The following is a 25,982-nucleotide window of genomic DNA, read 5'->3' on the forward strand; positions in this document are numbered from 1 at the left end:
TCAGGTACGTATAACGCTCCCTTGTAGTACAACGCCCCGTTTCTCTCCTCAAAACCCCCGGGTTTGTCTCCCTCCCTCCTGAGACCCCTGAGTTTGTCCTGGGCATATTCATCCTGCACCGTTCCCTCTATCAGTTCCCTTAGCCCCACCAGTGCCGCCCCACACACCCAGCGATCCTCGGGAATGACATGGGTCTCTTCGGGTGCACCCTCTCCCTCCAAATATTCAGGTTTGCGTGATAGAGCGTCCGCCCTAACGTTCTCCTGGCCTGGTACGTAACAAATCTCAAAGTTAAATTTGGAGAACTCCTGGGCCCATCTCAACTGCCGTTGGTTGAGCACTCGCGCAGTTCTCCAATACTCTAGATTCTTATGGTCCATGCGTACTTGCACCTTCTGTTGTGCACCAATTAGTAGGTGCCTCCATCTCCGGAAGGCCTCATAAATCGCAAGAAGTTCCCGGTCATACACCGTGTAGTTTCTCTCAGATTTGTTCAGCTTTCGCGAAAAGAAGGCACACGGTCGCCACTCGGACCCCTCCTTCCCCGGCTGCAGAAGAAGCACCGCCCCTATGGCTCTGTCAGAAGCGTCTGTTTCGACCCTCAGCTTTTTTTGTAAATCCACATGTAGAAGTTGTTCGTCAGAGGCGAAGGCCTTTTTCAGTTCCTCAAACGCTCGCTCCGCCTCCCCCGTCCAAACAAACTTCTTTTTGCTGCTGAGACAGTCCGTGATGGGCGCCGTCAGGTGAGCGAAGTTTCGGATGAACTTACGATAAAAGTTTCCAAACCCTAGGAACCTCTGCACATCCTTCTTAGTCTTGGGGGTTTTCCATTCCAGCACCGCTTGAACCTTGCCGGGGTCCATGGCCAACCCCTTGTCTGACAAGCGGTACCCCAGGAATTCCACCTCCTTGGTATGAAACTGACACTTCTCCAGTTTCACCCACAGTCTGTTGGCTTGCAGCCTGCTCAACACTTCTCTGACGTCTCTCACATGTTGCTCCTCATTCTCCGAATACACCAACACGTCATCTAAGAAGGCCACGCAATTCTTGTAGAGCAAAGGCCCCAGTACATGGTTCATAAAGGCTTGAAAACACGCGGAGCCTGCTTGTAATCCAAAAGGCATAACGAGATATTCAAATGCCCCCAAAGGGGTGAACATGGTGGTCTTCCATTCATCCCCTTTCCTTATACGTATCAGGTTGTACGCCCCCCTTAGGTCCAGCTTTGTAAAAATCTTTCCTTTTCGCACCCTGGTCAAAATATCATCAATCCTGGGCATAGGAAAAGCCACCGGCTCTGTCACTGCATTTAGGGCCCGAAAGTCACATACCAGTCTCGGCTTGTCCGTGTTCTTTTTATCCACAAAAAACACTGGGCTACCCCCCGCTGCCTTGGACTCTCTGATGAAGCCTCTCTTCAGGTTCTTGTCAATGAACGCTCGCAACTCCTGCATCTCCCTGTCTGACATGGCATACAACCTGCCTACAGGAAGCTGTGCTCCAGGGAGTAAATTGATCTGGCAATCAAAGGGCCTATGCGGGGGTAGTTGGTCAGCTTCCTTCTCGCTGAACACGTCGCTGAGATCAGCATACTGTGATGGCACCTTCCCCTTCTCCATCACTTCCGTCCCTGCTAGGGTGGCTTGGGCCCCTGCTGACCCCTTTTCCCCCCTGCAGTGTTCTAAGCAATGTGCGGAACCGAAGGAAACCACTCTTTGATGCCAGCCCACCAGCGGATCATGTAGGGCTAGCCAGCTCATTCCCAAAATAATGGGAGCGCCTCCCAAGGTGGCCACATTAAACGCTATCAGTTCTGTGTGCCTTGCCACCCTCATTATCATTGGGATGGTCTGCAAGCTGACGCCTCCTCCCAACAGTTCTCTGCCATCGATCGTGGTCACCTGCAGGGGGTTGCTTAAGGGGATAGTCTGTATCTGGTGTTCAGCCGCAAACTCCTTGCTCATGAAATTGCAGGAGCTGCCTGAGTCCAACAGCGCCTTTATTTTTAGGGGGTGTCCATTTTGCAACTCTAGCGACACTTCAATCACTAGAGCAGGTCGAGGAGCTTCTGGCACTGGCACTTGGGAAAGGGGCACTTTCACTGCTCTTTGGCCTGGCTGCAGTGCCCTGCTGGCAACCAGGCGTTGGCTTTTACCTGCTCCGTTTCTCCCTGCTCTTCCCCCTCAACAGTTCCCACCATCCCTTGCCATTCCTTCCTCTGGGGGCAGACTCTGGCAAAGTGGCCTGGCTGTTGGCAGAGATAGCATTTCCGGGGTCCCTTTCCCTCCTTCTTCGCCCCCTCACTGGGCTTTGAAACTGCGCGCGCGCGGGCTGTTCCGATTTCCATCGGCTCTGCCGGCGGGAAAGCTGGCTCAGGAATGTCTGGAATGCGTAACTCCTTCCAACGTTCCCCTCTCCCTTCCCGCCTCTCCAAGGCTCTTGCCTCCTGGCGCGCTCCAATGGTCAGCGCAGATTTGGTCAGCTGATCCATAGACACCGCCCTGGGGCTCCTGGCCAGCTCGTCTTTCACAGCTGAAGAAAGACCTTCTTCAAATAGCATCTGAATGGGTGCTGCCGATAAATCCCACCCCAATCTGTGAATCAGCATGGTAAATTCAGTCCAGTACTCACGGACAGATCTGCTTCCCTGCTTGCAAGCCATTAGCTGTCTGCGCACTACCCCCTCCTCAATATCGCTGGAGAACATGATATCCATTGCACGAAAGAATTTCATAGTGTCCTTCAGGATATCGTTGTGCGTTGCCATCAGGGGTCGAACCCAATCTCGCGCCCCCTTCTCAAGATGCCCAATTACGAAAGCAACTCGGGATTCCTCATCAGGGAACTCATCAAACTGCACATTCAGGGCATATTGCATTTCAGTCCTAAAGGCATGGTAATCCTTGGGGTCCCCCCCAAACTTCTGCACTAATCCTGGTACCTTTCTGGGGAACTGAGTGGTTCTCCCCTTCTTGTCTGCATCTTGAGCCCTCCTCTCCTCGAGCCTCGCCGTCTGCAGCGCAAGTTGGACCTCCAATGCTCGGTATCTGTCTTCCAAGCTTGGACCAGCTCCACCCCCTGCGGCTCCGGCTCCTGCTGGGTCGCTCATGATGCCTTCTCCTGCACAGGCAGCGTACAGAGACTGTCGGACTGCTGTCAGGGGATGATTAGCTGCTTGTGCTTAAAATAGTGCCCCTTCAGAGTTTGTGCGACCCCACAAACCTCTGTGTGTGACAGAGCTCCTCAGACATGTCTGCTCTAGTCACTTGTAGAGTCCGACAGTGGCTGTCTGCGGAAGCGCTTCCAGCAAAGAAGTTCCTTAACGGAAACGCGTCTCCTGGACTCACGACGTGACAGCTTCCGGCGAAGCATAGGTCTCCCTGCAGTTGCTTCTGACACCTCCCCGCTATTTTCGCTCGAAGTGTCTCTCACCCCTTTCTCTCCCCTTCTGCTTCCTGCCTGGGCTGCTGCGTCTCTCTCAGCATTACTGAGATCCTCCTCCAGAGACCCCGCGCTCCCCCTACTGGTCCCTGCTTTGGCTGTTGACTCTCTCCCAGTCTCTGGGAGCCCTACCACTTCCCTTTCCTCCGATGTCAGTTCCCTGACACCACCCCTTGGCAGGTTTCGCATGATATTAAATATTCTTCACAAATATGTCAAAGAAAGGATAGAGGTTCTTTCCAAAGCCCATTAATATTTGTCCTTTCAGCTGCATTAACTATGAACCCCAACTCTTATTTCCCCCCAAAACCTATGCCAAGCTTTTGTGTGGTTTTGTGCCACAAACCTTGGGTTTTGTACCACCACCTGCAGTGTATTGACACATCAAAGGTTTCTATGTAAGGGTGCTGAGAATTATCTGCTATAAATCCTGTTAGAACCACAATTTCCAAACTGTCTTAGGAAAGGGAATTAGTGCTGGACGACTTATGTCTATAGTGAACATACACCTTGAGAATGTTGTTCTTAAGGGCAGATGGAACTCTAACAAAAATTACCTTTCAAATGCTACTTGGAGCATAATACTATGCTGAAAGCCTTACAAAGTTTGCCTCTTTGTTGGATGTACTTGGGTTTTATTACTGATGGTACTGACAGTCTTCCTGGCAAATAGTCACCATCTCCAAACACCTTTGTTGTTTATGAACAGTCCATGTTCTGAATGAGTACACTGCCAGTAGTCTATGCTGTATGCCTTTGCAATCTGAAGATGAAGTGGCTCATTTGATTTACCAAAGTACAGTCAAAAAATAATAATTCATTCTATGTCTGTTCCATTTCCCTGTTCACAATCACACATTGGTACCTTCCTTTAGCAGCTATGGCCTAGCAATCAACTATATGAGCAAAAGCGCAGATGTTGTGTTTGGCATGCATTCTGACTCACAAAAATATGGACACATCCTTTGCTGTGTGGCACAACCTTTTGTATAAAAGCATCACTTCAGAAAAAATTCTCTGGACTTCTGTCACTTTATCAGTTTCTACTAAAGCAGTGTTCATACTCCCCATCCCCTGCCAACATTCAAATAAATAAAAGAACACACTCTCATTTGGTGAGAGACAAAGCTGTGTAATATTTGCACTTTCCTGAGAATCTGCTATGCAACTGCCACCCCAAGGTGAGAGATAGCAGGAATTGTGCAAGCTACTTTGATGTATCAGGATTAAGGCAAGATCTTAGAATCAGGAAATGACATTCTTCCTAATATGGGTTTTCTTTCTCAGTTGGCTAGCCCTAGCAAATTCTACCCAGACAAGTGCCTGATGTAAACAACTGGAATGCAAAACAGCATGGTAACTGTCTGCAGGTGAGTTTCTGATATTATCACAAGCTGTCTCCATTATTCTGTTCCTGAAGAGCTTCATTGTTAGGTAAGCAAAATTCTTAGCACCCAAAATGGACTTTTAGAGTTGAGACAAGGGAGACTATGTAATCAATGGTGATAGCTCAGTATTGTAGCAGTTTAGCCTCACAATGCTTACACTTGCTTCTTAGCCTGTCAGCTCTGATCAAATTAGCCTCAACCACTACATCAGAATACATTTACCAAATTACCATTTCACTACTTACTTTTCAGGCATCCTGTTGCTGCATATCTCAGACCAAAAACTGTACAGTGCACAGCTATGTACCCCCAGCAATCAAATTTGGTTAGTCTTGGCAAACTGCTCTTTGCACACACTAGAGGTTTAACTGCACTGGACTACAGGCCCTCTTGTGTTTTCTACTTGGCGACTGGACATCAGCTAAAGTTGGGGAGGATAACTGCTAACAACTGAGGCACAGGTCTGTGTTGGAAAAATTAAATTAAGCTAGATGTACAGAGTTCTTTAGTACATTTCTATATAGTTTTAACACACATGGGGATTTCCTTTCATCTCTTCAGCCTTTAGACTTTCAGTCCCATTCAAAATATAACCAGAAGACCCCAAAGATGTTCACTGAGCTTATGCCTTCTGGGAACACAGTTATTTATTTATTTATTTATTTATTTATTTATTTATTTATTTATGGCTGTCTGCTGCTCACTGCAACACCATGGCTGCCATGTTTCTTCAGACAGAGATCGGAAATAATAGATTTTCAGGTAAGAAACATGCACACATTTTTGGATGAGACCAGAGGCTATGGTGACACTTTTATTTATCTTTAGCCTATGCAAGCTTCTATTGGTAATTATTCCCTCCCCCCAGCACTGCTCTGAAATGCTGGATGCAAAGGAGTAAAAAAGTATACATATAATTTTTTAAAAAGCAACAGTAAGTAGAGTAATTAAGTAATTAAGTAATCTTCCTTACAGATTTCTGCACAGGCTACTGTGAGAAAACCTAGACTGATGCTCCTTCACCTGGATAAACATTATGGTGCCAGCTGAGATGGCTTCCGAAACTCTGATGGCACAGACTTCCTGACTTTTGGCTTTGGGGACCACCTACCTCTGTCCATGCTGTGCCATTTCAATCGCTCTGCGAGCTGGAACCGGGGATCCTCCATCTGTCACACTCAGGACCTCCATTGACTTCCTTTCTGGCCTCCGCTTCCCATGTCTGTTCAGCATTGGAGAGTCCACACGCTTTCTGGGGGGGTCTTTATGCAGAGATAATGCAGTCAGCATGGCTGAACACACCTCAGATGCCCCCGGCTCAAAATACTTTGCTTCCCAGGAAATACCCACACCATATTTAGAAACTGCAAAAATAGGGGGGCCCAGTGGAAAACTGAAACATTAAGACTCCTCTGTACAATATCACACATGAAAAACCCCTCTTCACTCCATGAATATCTCTCAACTATGAGTTTCCATTCAGAATGGAAACCATGAGTATCTCTCAACAGCTTTTCAAAAATGATCTTCAACAAATGTAAGTAAACAAGTAAAAAACAGAGCTGTGATTATCTGGATGGTGAAATGAAAAACAAACTTCTCCCACTTGCACATAAGGTTAAAACACCGTTAAAATAAATTATGGTTTAAGGTGGGTAAGCTGGAATGATAAGAATGCTCACTTCACTCCTCCACACTGCTCTTGCCTTGCTGCTGGGAACAAACCAGAGTCTGTTTAAGTCTGAATCCAGGCTTGTGATTTATTTCTCTCCAAACAAACCATGCACAGAAACCATGCTTTGCTCTTGGCTTACTGCTTGTTTGGAGGAAGCAATGAGTTCTGGTTCAGGCATCATAGTAAGCCAGACCCTGGCTTGCTTCCCAGTAGCACAGCAGAAGCGGGAGATGAACAAAGCAAGCTTGCTGCTCGCTTGCATTAAGCCATAGTTAATTTTAATCTTTGGTTTAGCTTTACGTGCTAACCAGGCCAAGGTAGCAGTCACTGAAATGGAGATTACAATATTCCAGACAAATAGCAGCAGTCACTGAAATGGAGACTACAATATTCCAGATGTAGAGACATTTTAGGTAAGAAGGTTTTATATTTGCCTGTAAGCAGCTACTTAAAAGTTAAATGAAGGCATCTTAGAAGGGCAAGCAAGATAGACTAAACTTGCAGTATTAAACTAACATTTACTGCCAATGGGTCTTGTAATAAAAAAATAGCAAACATGGAGTCTGGCATTTACTGGAGGATACTGTATAGGAATCTGCCACTTTTAGCCTATGAAACACTCAGGAATGGTCCAACAGTGTTCTGCCCCAGTTCTCCAGCAACTTGCCTTTTCAATATGTTGTGTGTGTTAAAAACTCTCGTTTTGCACTGAAGAAACTACTGCCCTCTGACAAAACAGGGGTTTTCAACTATACCATATTTTATACCCTCACGTCTTGATTTATGTGACCTTTCATATCATCATCCCTCTTCCCCAAGGAACCAAAACAATGTTACAGCCAGGCAGAATGGAAACAAATAAGCATTCTTGCATGTGTGCTGATGAGTTTGTTCTTGACAGTAGGGCTGCTAGAGCAAAGTTTTAAAAAGAAGAAATGCTGCTTTCTATTCTCATAAATCTGCAGTGGCTTGTATAGAGAGATATCTGTGTGCTTTGTGAAACTGTGGAATAATGTCAGACTACATTGCAGGAGAAATTTTGGTTCAATAGAGAGGAAGAAAACATACTTCTGAGAGAAGGGAACCACACACATGCACAGGATCAAAAAGAGGAAAGTTAAAAAAACAAAAAAAAAACAGACTACCAGAGTTGAATCATTCATTTAGCATCAGCTAGAATTCCAAAGCCTGAACTATTGCTCTAAGGTTTCTCAAACTTGCCCATGTGCACCTAGACAGATGAACACTTATTCTGCATGGCATGCATCTTTGAAGTAAGTAACATCTCCAAGCAACTATTATTACACCATCACTACTTCCCTGATCCTTTCCTCTCATCTCTTTGTTTGAGGCCACAGTTAATGGCTAATGATGAGATATTCATCAGAAGCATGATTGCTCTCAATTAAACCTTGCTCTGCATTGCCAGAGATATTGCTAGGAGCAAAGAGCTAAACTTATCCACCATGCTTCCCTTGGGAAAGGAAGCACAACTAACACTTGAATAATAATGCACATGAATTCTAAAATATGATGACACATCACACAGATATATGCAGCTCAGAGATAATGTTAACACATTCAGGGAAGACATTTTTCTTCCTGCACAGAAAAATCCAGACAATAGTTTGCATTAGTGCATGAAACAAATGTTATGATACATCTGTGGCATGCAAAGAGAAGGAGGAAAGCCTACCTCAGATGCACAACTGAGGCATAAAATTGCACTTGTCTGTGCAGGAAGTCAAAATTCAACCACTTAAATAATAAGTAGCAGAATTATCTTTTGTGCCAAAGCATTTAGCCAAATCAATTTGTTGTCTATGGAGCTTACTTTAAGAAACTCCCCTATATGTATAATTTATTGTCTAGGGAGTATACCTTAAGAAGTCAGAAACAGCACATCAGAAAAGACTCTCCCATATTTTTCTATAAGCATTATGTGAGATATAGTAAGAGAGCAAGTATGCTGCATCCATATTATTTAAATCCACTGGATTCACTGGAAATGCTTCCTTTCTGCTTTATGTGCATACATAGCTAAGAACATGTTTCAAGTGAAGTGATCAAGGACTGCTGACTGTGACTTCAGTATGAAGCTCCAAGTTCAGTCCGATGCACACATGGAGCTCCCACCCACACCAGCTTTTATTTCAGTGGTAGGGGGAAACTCTAGCCATGCAAGGAGATGCATAAACTGAGATGCGGTCACCTCTACTGAAGTTCATTTTAAAGCCTTTCAGGTGCAGGTAGGTCTGTATCTATACGAGACTTTCTGAAAATGCAAGGAGCTTCTCAAATAGACTGAATATTATGTAACATGCTATAACACTTGGTAAGATGTGGCCAGTCCCTCCAGTAAGAGCAACACCAAAAGAGGGACCCACTCTAGAGACACAGATTTGTTTCCAGGTATACCTATTTCATTTCTAGGAGGAAGATCCTCATCCTCATGACTAGGATATCTCTCTTTCCGATCAAGGAGAAGAAAATAAATCATTTTCTCTTGGTTTTCTCTGGAAAAACAACAATACACCATCATCATCCAATAAAAATTTCCAGCTTTTTGCAGAATATTAACTTCATTTATGATATCTTAAATGATGGAAGAAAGAGCTGGTGCAGACATTACTGAATGGACTTACCTGCATGAATAGCTACTCCTTGAAAAAGAACTGTTACCTTCTGAATTGTTTTTATGGTTGACAGTTTTAATACGATGCTCTCAGGTCATAAGAATATTAAAGGAGCCCTGCTGGATCAGACCAAAGGCCCATCTAGCCCAGCAACCTGTTCTGACAGTGACCAACCAGATGTCCATGGGAAGTCCATGTGCAGAACCAGTGCGCAACAGCACTCCAATGACTTGTGATTCCCAGAAGCTGAAATTTATACTGCCCTCGACAATGGAGGTGGAACTTAGTAATTGAATCCTTTGGGGGACAGAATATGAGGGATATGGATACATTTATAAATAAATAAATGTCTTGCTACATGTAAAACACTCTCTTCACGTGGAAAAGAAGCAAATAAGGAAGACACATTTCCATGTGCAGGGACACATTTTGGTTTGGTTTTTACATGGAGGAGTATTCAAGCATATAACCCTCCCCTCTGTATCTGAAGTGGTACAGCTTTAAAAGGATTGCATCAGGCCACTGGTAGAGCAATCATGGGGGCTTCTTACAACTTTGGTTTCCAAGCGTGTTCTGCCTCTGCCACCAGAGCCAGAAGCTATGAGAGGCAGCAGCATCCCTGGCCTGTGAGGAACCCTTGACTTGTGATGGACTGAACATTCAGTTGCTCTGGCGACCATTCCTGAGCCAGAGGAAGTGTCTATATGCTTTTCTGCGATTATGAGGGGGCAACTCTTGTCTATTTTACTGTATTTTAAAAAATATCAGGAGCTGTCTCAATAACTTTGGTTAGTAGCCAAGGTAAAAAATAGTCCGAATAAATAAATAAGAGGCTGAGCTATGAATCAAGAAGGCCCTCATTTGAATCTTGCTTCTGCTGTGAACTCACTAGGTGGCCTTAGATAGATCACTGTTTGTCAGCTTCAGCCCCTCACTTCCCACCACCTGCAAGATGGGAGATAATTATACTGAGCTACCCTTAGGGACGCGGGTGGCGCTGTGGGCTAAAGCCTCAGCGCCTAGGGCTTGCCGATTGAAAGGTCGGCGGTTCGAATCCCCGCGGCGGGGTGCGCTCCCGCTGCTCGGTCCCAGCGCCTGCCCACCTAGCAGTTCGAAAGCACCCTCGGGTGCAAGTAGATAAATAGGTACCGCTTACCAGCGGGAAGGTAAACGGCGTTCCGTGTGCTGCGCTGGCTCGCCAGAGCAGCGTTGTCACGCTGGCCACGTGACCCGGAGGTGTCTCCGGACAGCGCTGGCCCCCGGCCAATAGATGTGAGATGGGCGCACAAACCCCAGAGTCTGGCAAGACTGGCCCGTTCGGGCAGGGGTACCTTTACCTTTACCTTACCCTACAGGATTGTTGTACTACAACTAAATAATGCATATGAAGTACTTTGTACAATTAATAATAATAATAATAATAATAATAATAATAATAATAATAATTACTACTACTACTACTACTACTACTACTACTTTATTATTTATACCCCGCCCATCTGGCTGGGTTTCCCCAGCCACTCTGGGCAGCTCCCAACAGAATACTAAAAACATGATAAAAGATCAAACATTAAAAACTTCCCTAAACAGGGCTGCTTTCAGATGCCTTCTAAAAGTCAGATAGTTGTTTATTTCCTTGACATCTGATGGGAGGGTGTTCCACAAGACAGGCGCCAATACGGAGAAGGCCCTCTGCCTGGTTCCCTGTAATCTCACTTCTCACAGTGAGGGAACTGCCACAAGGCCCTCGGCGCTGGATCTCAGTGTCCGGGCTGAACAATGGGGGTGGTGACGCTCCTTCAGGTATACAGGACCAAAGCCATTTAGGGCTTTAAAGGTCAGCACCAACACTTTGAATTGTGCTTGGAAACATACTGGGAGCCACGTAGGTCTTTCAGGACCAGTGTTATATGGTCTCAGCAGCCACTCCCAGTCACCAGTCTAGGTGCTGCATTCTGGATTAGTTGTAGTTTCCGGGTCACCTTCGAAGGTAGCCCCACGCAGAGCGCATTACAGTAGTCCAAGTGGTATACTGATGTTGAATATTATTATTACTACTACTGGTAGTAGTTTTAGCAGTATCTGCCAGAATTGCATCAGCTCCTAGTAACCCTCAAGAGATTCCTCTTGATATAGATAGATAGATAGATAGATAGATAATATAGATAACACTGAACTGGGTGGGTGGCAAGTCTGATTTATCACAAGGAAGTTCTTTTACATCTCAATCTGCTGAAAAATTATTATTGGCTCATCTTACTATACATGGCCCATGCACCAGGGTAACATTATGTCACAGAGCCTATTTAACAGATGAGTAGAAAAGAAGATCTTCCATGGCTGCTGCAGGGAAAAGAAATGCTGCATGTAGCAAAGTTTGCCTTTTAACAGAAACCTGCAATAGCTAAATAAATCATGCCTTCCATGGTTTTTGGTGACTGTTCCCATATACCCATCAAGCCTATGTTAAGCAAACACTGAATGCTTACTCTTCTGTTAGCAGGTCCTGTAAGAGTTTATTTCTGTCACGAAAGCAACCTAATGAGTGCATGCTCTCTAAAACATCAGGATCAATGTCCTCCAAGGAAGGGAGAGAGCGAATCTGCACCTTTCGAGGAATTGGTTGTTCTGGTTCTGGCTCATTCTTACCCCCTCTGCAGAAAAGGAAATAGAGAAAAAATAAAACATGGTAGCATTTTAATAACAAGGCTATAAAAAGCCATCTGTCTTCCTAAGAACAGACTTCCTCTATCTTCAAAATTTAAAAGGATATTAATACCATGAATACCTTGCAGATCCACTGAATAGTAACTTCATACATGGAAATAAGTCCCATTCATTCCAGTAAATGCATTTTCAAGTAAATATGCAACTGTGGGTTAAGCTATGAAGGATAGTTGCAAGACATGGATTTTTAGCAGCACAGATTGAGCAAGCATCTAGGTAAAATATTTACTATGAGCAATGAAGATCCCCAGGAACGTGCATTCAAGAATCACAGTTACCAACCTGTTTTAAGGGATTTCTATTTTTAGCATACTGCCACTTTAATTTAATACAAAACAAAATCTTATTCATAAGTACTCTAGGAAGCAGAATTCCCTATCTATATTACGAGTGGAACCCAAGTGCAATATCTTGTTCAGCTGTCAGCTGTCATTCCTGTACTTGATGTGTCATAACATTTCAGTCTAGCTGACCCGTTTTATCTCCTGAATGTTGCCACTGCTATCAGTCATGGCAACAGCAGGTACACACACATTCACACTAACAGATACTGATGTAATAAAAATAAGGCCCATTTTTCAGGTATAGGCAGCCTGGGTGTGACTGGGAAAGACTTTTGTTTGCAGGTAAACAGTGTTCCCATGTGCTCTGGCACTTGTCACTGTGTCCTGTTGTTCCAGAAGCAGTTTAGTCATACTGGCCACATGACTCGGAAAACTGTCTGCGGACAAATGCTGGCTCCCTTGGCCTAAAGCGAGATGAGCACCACATCCCATAGTCAAATTTGACTGGACTTAACCATCTAGGTCAGGGATGCTTCAGATATGTTTTGAGCACCCATGAATGCCGGAAAGAAACCCATATATTTCCCCTGTGATTTTAAAAAGGGATCTTATGATGGATTGTATTCAGGTACATCCAAAATAGTGTAGCGTGCACAGGAATCTCTAACAGTACTAATCTAATCAGTGAGCACGGACAATGGTGGGCCTCTGTTTTTTTCTGCTGAGCTCATGGTTGCCCACAATGCAGACATGGTGCAGAAGCTATGTACAATTTTCTAGCTTCCCTGAAAAGCAGTGACTTTAATATGTCTTTCCAAATATCAACAAAAAGTTACTTACATATACCATATGTGCTTCTGAATGTGTTCTAGCTACAAGAAAAGAGTAAACAAAAGAAATGAGTAAACTCAAAATAACAGGTACATACGTTATGCTATTGAGCATTGCAATTTGGTCAGAGCACCAGAGGTGTTATCTCTACAGAAGAGTCCCTGTCTCAATTCCTATGGCAGGATGCTGTGACTGCACTAATCATTCTTTTTATACACACCTGTGCCAGTTGCCCCTCATCCTCAAGCTGCAACATATTACAGGTGAAAATAGCTGCAGGACAAAGCTTACTACCAGAAATTGGTCTGGATTGCATGCAAAGGGGGGGGGGATGTTTTTAAGTGACAAGCCTAGAACCTCAGCACCAAACATTTCTCAGTCAAATCATCTAGGTTACAGGAACCAATTTTTCAAAAATTGGCATCATTTGGAGATATCATGTTACATGTCACACCAAGAAGGCTGGTAGCTTGCCTGACTCCATTCCCCACATCTCTTCTCCATCCCCCCTATTTTCTTCAAGGGTGCACAACACAGTTCTGGCCTATTGCTCTGCATCATGGTGTAATTTTTCTTGCCCTTGTACCTCTGTTCACTGAAGGCTGAGGAAGGGAAAGATATGCCAGAGCTTGCATGAGATTCATGGCTTTATTAAAGACACAGAGGCAAAGACCGAATGAGAACCCAGTGAGTCCAAGGACTGAAATACTGTGGGGCTAAAGTCTTCAATTCTAAACAAACTGTGCTAAATAGAACTGCAGCAGGAGTTGTAGACCATGTGCAGAAGTCACATGTGGATATATTCTTACAGCATCAAAATCAACCAAACACGATATGCAAAATTACTTTTAATCATGAAGGCCACAGAAACATAATTCTTGCTCTGCCTCATCCAGTGCTATTCAAACTAACAGCTGGCTAACAGAAGAGAGCGTTTGCTGGATGACGATTCCAAGTGAATGTGCCTCAAATCAAACTGCTGAGCTCACAAGTGTGCAGTATGCATAGGGGCTGAAACTATGTGTGACCTACAGAAGGGCAGAGAACTGGAATGACTTAGAAACCCCATTGGCTGAAGCAAGGGATCAGAGGCCCATTAAAACTGGCCAGGAAGAACTGAGGCAGCTGTCCTGCTCTCATTACTTTCCACTTCATTTCCAGACTAATGAGAACTGGAGAGCCAAAACATGTGCATGGCTACGTGAAGGAACACAACAGGCTGAGGGAAGACTGCTTTGAGGCCGAGAGAAGCAGGGGAATCAGGGGCTTCTGTACATTATATAACAATCATATTGGAATGCTCCAAACAGACTTCTTTTTTGTTTTAATGAGGCAGCTTATTTGGTGTGACTGTGACAGGGGTTTACCAAAATCAAAAGCACAAGGAACAGAATTCTGAACAGTAAAATTTGAAAGTGGGTAAGAAAATCTTAAGTTTCCTCTATTTCGATAGTAAAGGGAAAAGTTAGGCTTGCTGCTCCAAACTAGCTCACCTTGTAAAAGCTAGAGTTTTAGTGTTAGGGAGAGTAAGGCAACTGTAATGGTAGAGTGGTCCCCAGCTACAGCACCGATCCTGTAAGGCTGGTTAGTGGCCTTGGGGAACCCACCCTAATTCATTCTCTCTGCTTCCAACACCCACTTACGGATCCCCTAGGACCAGGGGTGTGGGCTTCCCACAGTCTTACAGTGGTCGCCTCTAGAGTAATGGAACAGCCAGCTACATTCCAAGTCTCTGGCTTGACAACTTCAGCCTGCCTCCCCTCTCCCAAGCACTTTACCAATCAGTAGCATAGGCCCATGCAGCCCTAAGCCACATGAGTCAAGTAGCCCTTTTGTGTGTTCAGAAACCAGTATAACCCACCAGCCTAATTAAACAGTTTGTGCAAATGGATCATAGGTAAAAAGTAATCTCTAGGGTTGTAAAGAGCTGTTGTTTCCCCTTCCCCCTTAATGCACATTTCCTACTTCTGCCTTAGTTTCTAGACAGATATTCAACAGGTAAAGCCTTTTCTTGTATGGAAATTCAACAATGGAAAGAGCTTCACCATGACGGTGCTCCCTCTAATTTTGTGTTATGCCATGCCCACCCCCCAATGGCAGTCATTTTGTGGTGGGCACCCCCAGCACTCTCTCAAAAATCAGAATGTGTCCCCTGGTCCAAAAAAATGTTGGTGGCCCTTGGTACAGATGAAAAGGCTAAGGCATGTCCATGTTGGCTTCATTCTGAAGCCTTCCTATAGTTGCAGCTATCATGCATTGGAGCTAGTGAGGAAGAAGGAAGGGCAGCTAAGGAGGGCCAGATATACAAACAAGCACACTCCTTTAACACACATACGTCACATAACATACCTAACACAGAGAGACACCTGACACTGGCACACTCTTCTTTCTCTCATGCTGGAACACACAGAGGTTATGGGGAGAGGAGAACCAGCATTTCTGGGCTCCATTTGCTGAGGTGGGAACTGCCTTCTCTGTCCATTGCAAGGCCAATGCCTTCTTGGGTCAATTCTGAAGATACATTACAATTGCTAAGGTGACAGTTTTCAAGCCAGATGCATTTTCAGTATTTCCCAAGTCAGAAGAGCCTGCAAGGTCATGGCTGCAGCCAAGACTGAGACAATTTGACCCTTCATATAAGGATATCAAATGGAAGTCTGTTGTGTTTCTTTTGCTCTTGCCACTTCAAGCCAAACAATGTAGGGCTAAAGAGGACTTGGTCAGAAACTAGCCTTAAAAATGCAGCCGTAGTGCTAGTTTCTAAAAATCTCACTCAGAAACCATTTTCAGTTTTTCTGTTTGGGGATATGGAATATGTGCTATAAAATCAGTTTCTATTCTTATTCCAATTTAATTGCATTGAAATATTATGATGATATCATACATTCCTTGCTTGCTGCTGCCAACATGTCCACTGCCTTTTAGTTTTCTTTTTTTAAAAAGATGGCGTAATTAATTTATGCTTTGTTACTTTTCATCTACTTTAAAGTGACAAGGAAGGGTTACAGGAGGGCAATTGGTTTTGACAAGGAGTAGACGGTAGGCTTTTTGCTCTGCAGAGCTAGAGAAGGTGATCCACAGTGGGAGTTAATCTCACTCCTTCTACCGTCATTTAAAACATGGTATTTAAATGTGTTTAAGTGACAAAGGCATTTAACAGGCTTCCCCAAGAGGTTTTCCTCTCTGTTCTAACTACTGCTTGCTACGTTTAATGCCATTTTGGAAAGAAGCTTTAAAAATCCCATTTCCATATATCAGAGGAAGTGTAGCCCAGATATTGTCAAATTACAGCTTCCAAAATCCAATACTATCGGCCATGCTGATTGAGGGTTATGGGAGTCCAACTTCTGCAGGGTGGAATGCTGGCTACCCCTGCCATATCACATGGCCCCATTATGCATTATAAAAACAAGCTTTATAGGCAAACCCACAGTGGAAGTTCCATTTTTAATATTAGAGGAGGGAACAAGGAATATAGTTCTGCAGCTTTTTTGGGAAGATCCCAAAATTGTTCATCTTCACATTAGAGATGAAAATAAAAGCATATGCAACTTCTCAAGTCGCACAGAGCTTGTGATCCGTCACTGTGGAAGGCAAATCGTATTTTTTGCACCATAACACTCACTTTTTTCCTCCTAGAAAGTAAGAGGAAATGTCTGTGCGTGTTATGGAGGGAATGCCTATGGGTGGCATGCCTACGGATTTTCCTCCTCTAAAAACTACGTGCGTGTTATGGTCGGGTGCATGTTATAGAGCGAAAAATACGGTACTCTGAATTACTACAGGGTTTATCCACACTTACTTTTTGCCTTGTTCTTTCCAGGCACATGTCTGCACTGTTGCACTTTTTTGCCCTAAGCTTTCCTTGGGAAAACTCGTTCTTTAAAGCTAAATTGGAACAAGCATCAATTCGGGTTTTCAGCAGACTGCCATTTGCTCCAATCAAGCTGTAAAGCGTGGGCTTTCATGGGGATAGCTCCAGAGGAAAAGGAAAAAGAAAAAGAAAAGGAAAAAGAGGATGTTTTAAATAGCAGACCATGCCTGGAAGGAACAGAGGAAAGGTAAGTGTGGATAAGCCCTCAGTTAGATAGCAGGCTTTGTATTGACCCAAGAATCAATAATGACAATGGAGCACTGAAAATTGACAGTAGTTTATGTAAATTAATGGTTGTAAATGAATGCACAACAGGATGCAAGACTTTTTGCAAAACACACACACTGCTCTTTGAAACACAAGCATATGCACATAATATCTGTGTATTGGAGTAAGGTGGGAAATCAGAGGGAACTCAGCAACACCTAGATTGTGATGGATCTAAGATATTATGAGTTGCTCACTAAGCTGCATGCAACCTAGAATGATAATAAGTGGAACTGAAAGATTGGCAATTACTATGCAATGAGGTGAGGGTTTTGTTTCCACCTCTAGCAGATGTGTGTCTGGGAGGGTGTGGGGCTCACGTCATTAAATCATCATTTCATTTAATGCAGATTGACCTAATAGAATGCTGTCTTCTGTGGAAAAGTCAAACAATGATCCAAGTTGTGATTTATAAATATTTTAACAGAATGAAGTTCTGAGAGGAGTTTCAGATTTACATTTTTTCATACATACTCCCATGCAGAAGGAATCTGTGAGCTCAATATTATCTACTAAATCATTGCCGGCTCCTATATACCGTATATGTTGCTCGTACCAAAATGCAAGAAATGTCACAAATTATATTAGAAGTCCTGCTTTTCAAAATTATTTAAACTTACAATATTAGCATAGTATACACACAAAATGTTCCCACGCAACACTGACACAGTTCCTCTGCAAAAAGTACCAAGGTGAAACTTCTCAGAAAACACAGGAGAGAAAATCTAGACATATGCAAGCAACAAAGTCTGGGTCCAAATACCAATGGTGCCAAAATTCATAAATGGAGGCTTTGTAATGGCAAACATATAACGGCAAACTCTGCAATCTGTTTGCTTTTCTAAGCTGAGCCCAAACTGCAACAACACGAGACCCAACAACACGAGGCTCATTATCAGTTTACTTGCACCATCACTAGAGCTCCTACTATCACATCCATCAGTTTACCTTTGTAAAGTACAACAAAAGGATGTTCTATTTGATGGCCACCCTGTGAGACCTATCCCATCCCAACCCTCATTTCAACAGCAGCATCCCAAGCATCAGTGGCCACAGTATGAAATTTTATGTTTGTGCAGAGCTCTGACATTAAATAAAAACGCACAACTTTTAGAAGTGGAGGTGATGAGTGGAAAGCAGAAGTCACGAGATCTACAGTGAATGCCTTCTTACCGTCAGCCGTTTCGAGGCATCCACTTCAATCATCCCCCGCAAAAGATTTTGACAATCTGGCGGGATGAAATGTGGCATATGGAACACACCACGTTTCACTTTCTCTAGCAGCTGCCGCAAGTTATCGTCATCAAATGGTAGGGCACCCTGGAACAGCATGACAGAGGAAAAAGAGAGAAAAGTAGTAGAGGAAGGAAGCAGTGGCAGTGGCAGAGGAAGAGGAGTGCGGGGGGAGCGTACTGCCCCCGGCAACACGATCCCGGTAGGGTGCCATCGTGCTGCCCGCCCTGCCTGCGCTGGGCGCCATGCCCCTACAGGCAGCGTGCCAGGCCACTGTGGCTGGCACACCATGCCCCCAATACGCGTGCTAGCCCCGCTCCGCCCCTGCCTGCTCTCCACCCCCAGTGCCGGAGCATGAAGCTCTGCCACTGGAAGGAAGAAAGGTAAATGGGTGTTGAACACAAGCAATGACAGAACAGAGGAGAGAAATGAGGAGACCTTCGGGCCCAAACTACATATGAGGTTAGTCACAATGCAGGCTATTAACTGAAGAGTATTTTTCTGATAAGCAGTCCATATGAGAAGAGGGGTCCCTGCTCTAGACTGGGATCCTCGTGTGAGTAGTGTAGGAGAGGGTAAACTTCTGCCAAGCTAGATCATGTCAACAGAAAGGGACAGCTTTGTTTGGACTTAATTTAGTCATAACAGAGCACTTGAACACGTCAGAATGGCCTTAGCGCCCTAAAGAATGTGTAGTGCCAGAAATGGTTGAATCCTGTCACTAGCTACTCAACAGAACCCAAATTCTGTCACATGTGGTTTAGCCCTAAAATAATGGATCCAAAACACAGATTGGGTAGAGAACAATTCTGAAAGCAGCATATCCCTTTATCCTTTTCAGCATAGAAAATAAAACTTGGTGGAACATAGATAAATATCTTGAATATTAATTAGTCAATGAGGAACAGAACATAGCATGAATGGTTTTCAAGAAAATTATCCATAGATACAAAGATTCGCTTAACTTCAGCTGAGCTGTTTAGTTGTAGTTGCAACTCAAGGCTTTGATCTGCTGGCAATCCTCCAGGGCAAACTCCTAGCAGCAGATGTGTTTATCTGCTCCTTGGTTCTAATCTCCTCTGGACATATTTACACCAAACACTAAAAGACGGCTGTTTAGCATGGGAGACTTTTCCACCTTACAAAATGTCAAGAGGTCAGAAGGAAGTGTGACTGACCAGAATATGACCTATGTTCACGCATAAGACAAAGGTTTTCTTTCAAAGGTCTTTATTCAGAATAGTCAGCTCAGAGAGCTAGGATACCATCAGCTCCTGATGCTAACCAAATAGCTGGATCACATAGTGTTCAAGCTGAGCAGAGACCGCAATGAATATGAGTTTCTCCACTAGCCTAAAATGAAGATATAAAATCCACTGGGTGATATGGTAATGGCTTTCTCAAAAACATATTCCGCATCAAATAATCTCTCTGGGTTACCTCTTAGCCTTGCCTTCAGTATGCTATGAAATATAGCAGAAGCAAATTGAGGGAAAATTGGTTATCAAATTTCCCATGTTATCCACAGGATTGCTGAATCTGGCCCCAAACTGAGTTAAAGGTGCCTTGCATGTAAGTGTGTAATGCTGAATTCCAAAACAAAGCCTTTGATAGCATAAGGTTTATAGCAATATATTAATCTAAGGATACCCTCTGACTATTAAGCCACTAAAAGCTCCTAATGCCGTAACTATTTTTATGAATTATAACAATGTTGACATTTGAATGTAGTTGCATAAGGTTTCATTTGGAAGGTCTAGTGCTACAGAATATATCTTAATTTACACCTAGTGATGATATGATTTGCTAGTAAGTAGTCTGAAATTATCTGATTTAAGTCAGGTGTATCGTGTTAAGCATGCATTTTTTTAAAAAAGAATAATGCATGTCTTTCTCCCTAACAGCTAAGTGAAGAAAACACATATTTTTAATAACTTGTTGGGAACAGCCCACAGTTGCTGGGACACCCCAGTCAGAGAGGCGGCATATAAATAATAAAATTATTCTTATTCTTATTACACAGATATCCAACCCAATTTCAGTGAAATATTGATTAGATAATGGGAAATTTGACAGACATTGTTTTTCTCAACTTGTTTCAACTATATTTCATGCTCTAACTGGACCGACATAATTCTTTCTAATACATGTCCCTTTCTCTGGAAAGGGATCAAACATATTATGGAAGCTATCTTCAAATTTTGTTTCACTTTGTTTCTTTCTGAGTCTTTAATAAATGGGTGCTCTACTCATCTACTATTTGATGAACGGAATGTGATGAAAGTGTTATTGATTCCATTTGTATGACCTCGTTGTCTCCATTACATACGAGTGACAACTTTCCACAATAGTCTGGACACTTCCTTTAGAATACCTCTCTCATTTCCTTTGCTAGTACACACACACTGCTTTTGACTTCTTTTGATTTTGCCAACAAGCCCTGAACTGATCTGGGCCTGCACTGATCCACTCTGGACAAATTCCAGATCAGCCCCGTTTGGTTCAGAATCTGGGATTTGTCCAGACCAGATGCACAGCCTTAATACATGCCTATGACAGATATGTAGGTACATGTTCAGAGGGGTGCTGAGCCCTCCAGCAACATTTTTAGCATGGCATTTTGAAATTATGATTCAGTAGACCAAAAATGCAAAAATACAGTAGTTGTCCTATATAGTGAAGGTAATGACTCACCACTAACAATGCAAACAAAATGACTCCACAGCTCCAGACGTCTGCTTTTCTCCCATCGTATTTCTCCCCCTGTACAATATGGAAATAGGAGATTTAACCTGAAGGTTGTTAGATAAATAATTATCCAGGTGTCCTTGAATTCAGTGGGAGGAAACGTTCTTTTTCTCCAAACCACACCAATATATTACACAGATCTAATATATTACAAAAAATGCTTAATTGCACACAATGAGTATAGGGTATATTTAGTACAGTTTGGCAGGTAAGAAGTAGAGAAGACCACCTTTTGAAAGAACAAAGGACTTATGTTAAAACAGTAAACAACAATTTTAACATAACCATACTGCTCAAGTCTATGCTTTCCCTGTCTGTCACTCTACCCTGCACAGAACATTAATCTCCCTGTTTAAGGACCTCTGAGTCACTGTAAATATATCACATTCACAAACTGCATCTATATATGGCACTAGCCAGGTTAGCATGGGCATAGTGCCCACCCATTTAGGAATTGCCTTAGGGTTCATTAGAGCTGCTTTGCCCTTTCCTGTTCGGTGGACATGTATACAGATCTTCAGTAATGTACCACTGAGATGAGAGAGAAGGCCGGAGATGGATAGGAAGTTATGCACATACCTCCCATTCCAGAGGATGGATTCGGGTATTGTGGTGCACATTGTGCATACACAGAAGGGAGAAGGGATGAAAGGGTTATTGTGAATCCAATGTCAACCCCTCAGAAGGTAGGCGAGGAACCTTTGGCACATGGGCCAAAGCATGTCTCTCAATTTGGCCCGTGAAATCATTCCCCCAAAACCAAACCCACCTGGTGCACACCTGTTGTTATATTGCACAGGCTGAATGTCATAGGTGACATCTGCTATGGGGCAGACAATGACATGGTTAAAAAGGCACAATAGGGAGTTTAAAGTTAACTTCTAACTTTTCATTTGCCAGTGGCTCTCCTGCTGACACTAAGCCACTGGGAACTCTCATGCAGCCAGGCGAGTTTGCTGTCAGAGCTGGTCAGGGCTTGTGCTATGACTGCCACTGAACTCCAAACCCCTTTGAACGTTGAGAGATGGGCAGGGCTGCAGTACTTAAAAAAAAAAAAACAGATTAAAAGAGGGAAACTTTAATTTTCAATTCAACTATCTGCATTTGTTTGTTTTTAAAGTTACCCCATGACATGAAGAAAAATGTCTGGAGAACTCTTATTAAGAAGTATTGTGTGTCCTTGTCCTTGCCTATGATCCACAGGATGACAAGGAGAATGTATTGGAATGGCATGTGTAAGAAAAAGTCTGAGGAATCAGCACAAAACCTGAAATGTTAGAGATGCCTTGAGGATATGAAAAAACTGTTTCTCTCCCAGTTGGTTCTTTATGGGGCTCGGAATTAGTCATATTTGCCAGATCATGACATCAGCTGTCAATCCCCTGCTATTGATTTTATGAAGCTTAAATTCACAATTGTCCCCTGATTTTGACAGGTGGGAACCAGAACCTTTTGTTTACCAAGTCACTAGGGGCTGCAATAGGAGCATCCCCTTGTTGTCCGGTGACACACCAAGAGTAGCACGTTTCACCTTTCTTAGGTGAAAACTGACAGGGCAGAAGACGGCTCAAAAAAATAGTTATAATGGGAAAATAAAACCAAGTAAACACAGGGGACTGTTGCTCTGGCTGTTAGTGATCACATGAATGTCCTTGTACTGAAATTTTATAAACCTCTTGTACTATTCAGATAACCAGACAATGTGAGAAAATTTAATACTTTGGTAATACAAGTGGAGAGCTATCCAGAGATACCCAATAATAAAAGAGAGAAATAAGTTTTTGTTGTTGTTGTTGCTGCTGCTGCTGTTGAAAAAAGGATTATTTTAAGGATTTCAAGCTCACTTACCCGAATTACTTCTGGACAAGCATAATGCGGTGATCTGGAAGAAAAAAAACATGATCCAGTGAGTACTGAATTCCTCCTTGTTTTTATTTATTATGTGAATAATAATAACAACAATATGGCTTCCAACACATATAAAAACAATAAAATGTCAAACAATAAAAACCTCCCGATACAGGGCTGACTTCAGATGTCCTCTAAAAGTGGTGTAGTTCTTTATCTCCTTGACATCTGATGGGAGGGCATTCCACAGGGAGGGCACCACTGTGGAGAAGGCCCTCTGCCTGCTTCCCTGTAGCCTCACTTCTTGCACTGAGGGAACCGCCAGAAGGCCCTCGGAGCTGGACCTCAGTGTCTGGGCTGAATGATGGGGATGGAGAAGCTCCTTCAGCTATACAGGGCTAAGGGCATTTAGGGCTTCAAAGGTCAGCACCAACACTTTGAATTGTGCTCAGAAATGTACTAGGAGCCAATGTAGATCCTTTAGGACCAGTGTCATATGATCCCAGCAGCTGCTCCCAGTCACCAGTGTGACAGCCACATTCTGGATTAGTTGTAGTTGTAGTTGTAGTTGTAGTTGAAAGTATGAGCTTTCAGAGCCAGCTCTACCATTCACGCAGTAGCAGGGAAATTCTAAAGTTCACCCAGCTGCTGTAAGATTATTAAAAATAGGCTGAAAGAACAGGAAAGTTGTCACTAACCATTTAAAACTGGCTGATGTCGTCAGCCAGTGACTCACAGCTGAATATGAATGAATGGCTGAATTAATACACATTTATTTAGAAGGCTTTTGGCCATAACAATATTAATAGTATTGCGAAGTACTGTACTAAAATAAATGGGCAAAATTTATATATCCAAAAAGCACGATAGCCAAAAGACAGGTCAGTATCAACCAAAAGTCATTATACCTCACTATTCTGACAATAGATTTCATTTCTGCTCATAAAACAAGCTAGGAGCACATCCAAATGAACAAGTCCCTAAAACTGTCATCAGCAAATCCCTCAAATGCCTCCACTTAAAATATTATGGCATGAGATGACACTGTTGGGTACTGTGGTGCTTAGACTGGGAGCCCTGCAGATTAAGCACTAGCTTCCTGTTTTACTGGGGACTCTGGCTGAAGGAGGGAGCTACAGGTAGTTCACACTGAGGCACTTGTAGAACAGCCCCAAACCATCCTGGCTCCAGGGAGCCAGAAACACACCAAAGGGCTATTATAAAGCTGACATATCTGCTGTTTTCCTTTAGTCTGGGCACTGCATATCTGAGAGAAGCAAGCAGATTTTCCATCAGGACCTAGCTAGTATATTAATGATCTTAGGCTTGCTTTGCTTCAGTCTACCTCCTGTATTCCTGTCTATTATATGCCTGTCTGCCCAAAGTATTTGCCTCCCTTTGGGCCACGTGTTTGATTGATACAGAAGCAAAGCATGGCACTGTTGTATGCATTAACCAATACACTTTCTTTTATGCTTCTTATCTTCAGAGTGCCTTAAAAGAATTTCTTCTTCACCAAGAGGAAGCTGGAGAATATTTGCTCTAAATAATACATAGCTGTGCTCTTGAATTGTATTGCGTAGCCATCATTAAGCCTATTTCTTCTGCTCTTCCAGTTTTTACTGGTCAAAAGAGCTTGCTGATCCATGATTTCTACATATGGCCCATCAAAGCAGTGAGGGGGGGGAATTGGACAGCGGCAGCAGCAACCCCCACCAACATAACATGTGCTCAGACCACTGTCTGCTGCTGTGCTCCCTGCCTGGCAACTAATTGAGAAACAGTTCCCTGAAATCAATTATTCATTCCAACCTGCCACGTAATAATTTTGCATCCTGGAAATTATATAGCAGTAGCCATTTGCTTTATAGCCTTCATTAGAAGCAGCCTGACAAAGCAAGAGAGATCCAAACAGTTCTAATAATGTATGCAGATTTCAAGCAAGACTTTTTCTTTTTACCATCACATGGCAGATTACCAGGAAGTGATTACTGTGCATATATTCTTATGGGATGAAATAATAATACAGTGCATAATGCCAGCTTCAGACCATTATGCTTGTATCTCTGTGCCACATCCTTGCACAAATTCACTGGAATGTTATTGGTATAGCATAAATGCCTCCTATCACTATTATGGAAGAAATGTCCCAAAGGAAGGGCTTCACTTCATAGTAACAACACAAACACATTCAAATTATCTGAAACTTCCTATTTCATACAGGCAAAAGGATGTGTGGACAGAAATATAGGGCACTGAGTGTTTGGACCAAATTAGATACAAGAGATCCCAACTACTTTTAAAAAATCAAATTGCTCATAATGTGTGTGTGTGATTTTGGATTGGGACTGTAGCACTGAAGAAGGGGAAATATGGCACCTTTATACAGTATTTCTCCCCCATGGGAACAACATTCCCTTTAGGAGAAAGCAATTTAAGACAGGGAAATGAGGGGAAGAGTTCCCCTCCATCAGGATCGCAGCTCTAATTCAAATTGTCCCTTGCCACAGCTTTTAGAAAAGAAAAGACACGGGAGATCCAGTTCATGGGTCTTGCACATCACAGCCAATGTATTCCTCATGTTCAAAAGCAATCAGGTATTATTGTATTATTGCATGATTCTTACTTTGGGCCCTAACAACAAAACCACTGTGTCTGGCCTGAGCTCCACCAACCTAGTATGGTACTATGAATGGATTCTTTCTCCCACTGCAAGGATTGTCCCTGCTGGAGCATGCAATCGATTACTTTCAACCAAGGGTATGATCCCAGTCATTAGATCTTCTAGGTGAGGTTTTAAAAGGTCATTAAACCACACAGAATAAAGTAAGGGTTTTGTGTTTTCAATTGCTGGTGAAGTAAAGAAATGCTGTGGCTAATGTTCTATACAGATGAAACAGGGGGTCAGGGAGAAATAGGAAAGAGAAATCAGGCTAACCTGACCACTCAACAGCTGCACCTCAACTGCTGCGACAGCAACATGAGCTCTTGGCATATCCTCTCTAAATTTCCTGCCAATTCACAGCA

At 43.2% G+C, this 25,982-nt stretch overlaps 1 protein-coding gene across 15 annotated transcripts in view; it reads right to left on the reverse strand.

Annotated features, from left to right (window-relative positions):
• BRSK2 (BR serine/threonine kinase 2) overlaps window positions 1-25,982 on the reverse strand; it is a 400,801-nt gene that overhangs the window by 63,187 nt on the left and 311,632 nt on the right. For all 15 annotated transcript variants that reach the window (XM_082193170.1, XM_082193163.1, XM_082193174.1 and 12 more), the window contains exons 6-12: window positions 22,956-22,989; window positions 21,054-21,122; window positions 18,300-18,446; window positions 12,995-13,026; window positions 11,633-11,797; window positions 8,926-9,023; window positions 5,944-6,094 (exon numbers count right to left, since the gene is read on the reverse strand). In XM_082193170.1, the coding sequence (XP_082049296.1) occupies window positions 5,944-6,094; window positions 8,926-9,023; window positions 11,633-11,797; window positions 12,995-13,026; window positions 18,300-18,446; window positions 21,054-21,122; window positions 22,956-22,989 (696 nt within the window). The remainder of the gene's footprint in view (window positions 1-5,943; window positions 6,095-8,925; window positions 9,024-11,632; window positions 11,798-12,994; window positions 13,027-18,299; window positions 18,447-21,053; window positions 21,123-22,955; window positions 22,990-25,982) is intronic.

The sequence above is a fragment of the Podarcis vaucheri genome (assembly GCF_965113315.1).
Source record: "Podarcis vaucheri genome assembly, chromosome: 1".
NCBI lineage: Eukaryota > Metazoa > Chordata > Lepidosauria > Squamata > Lacertidae > Podarcis > Podarcis vaucheri.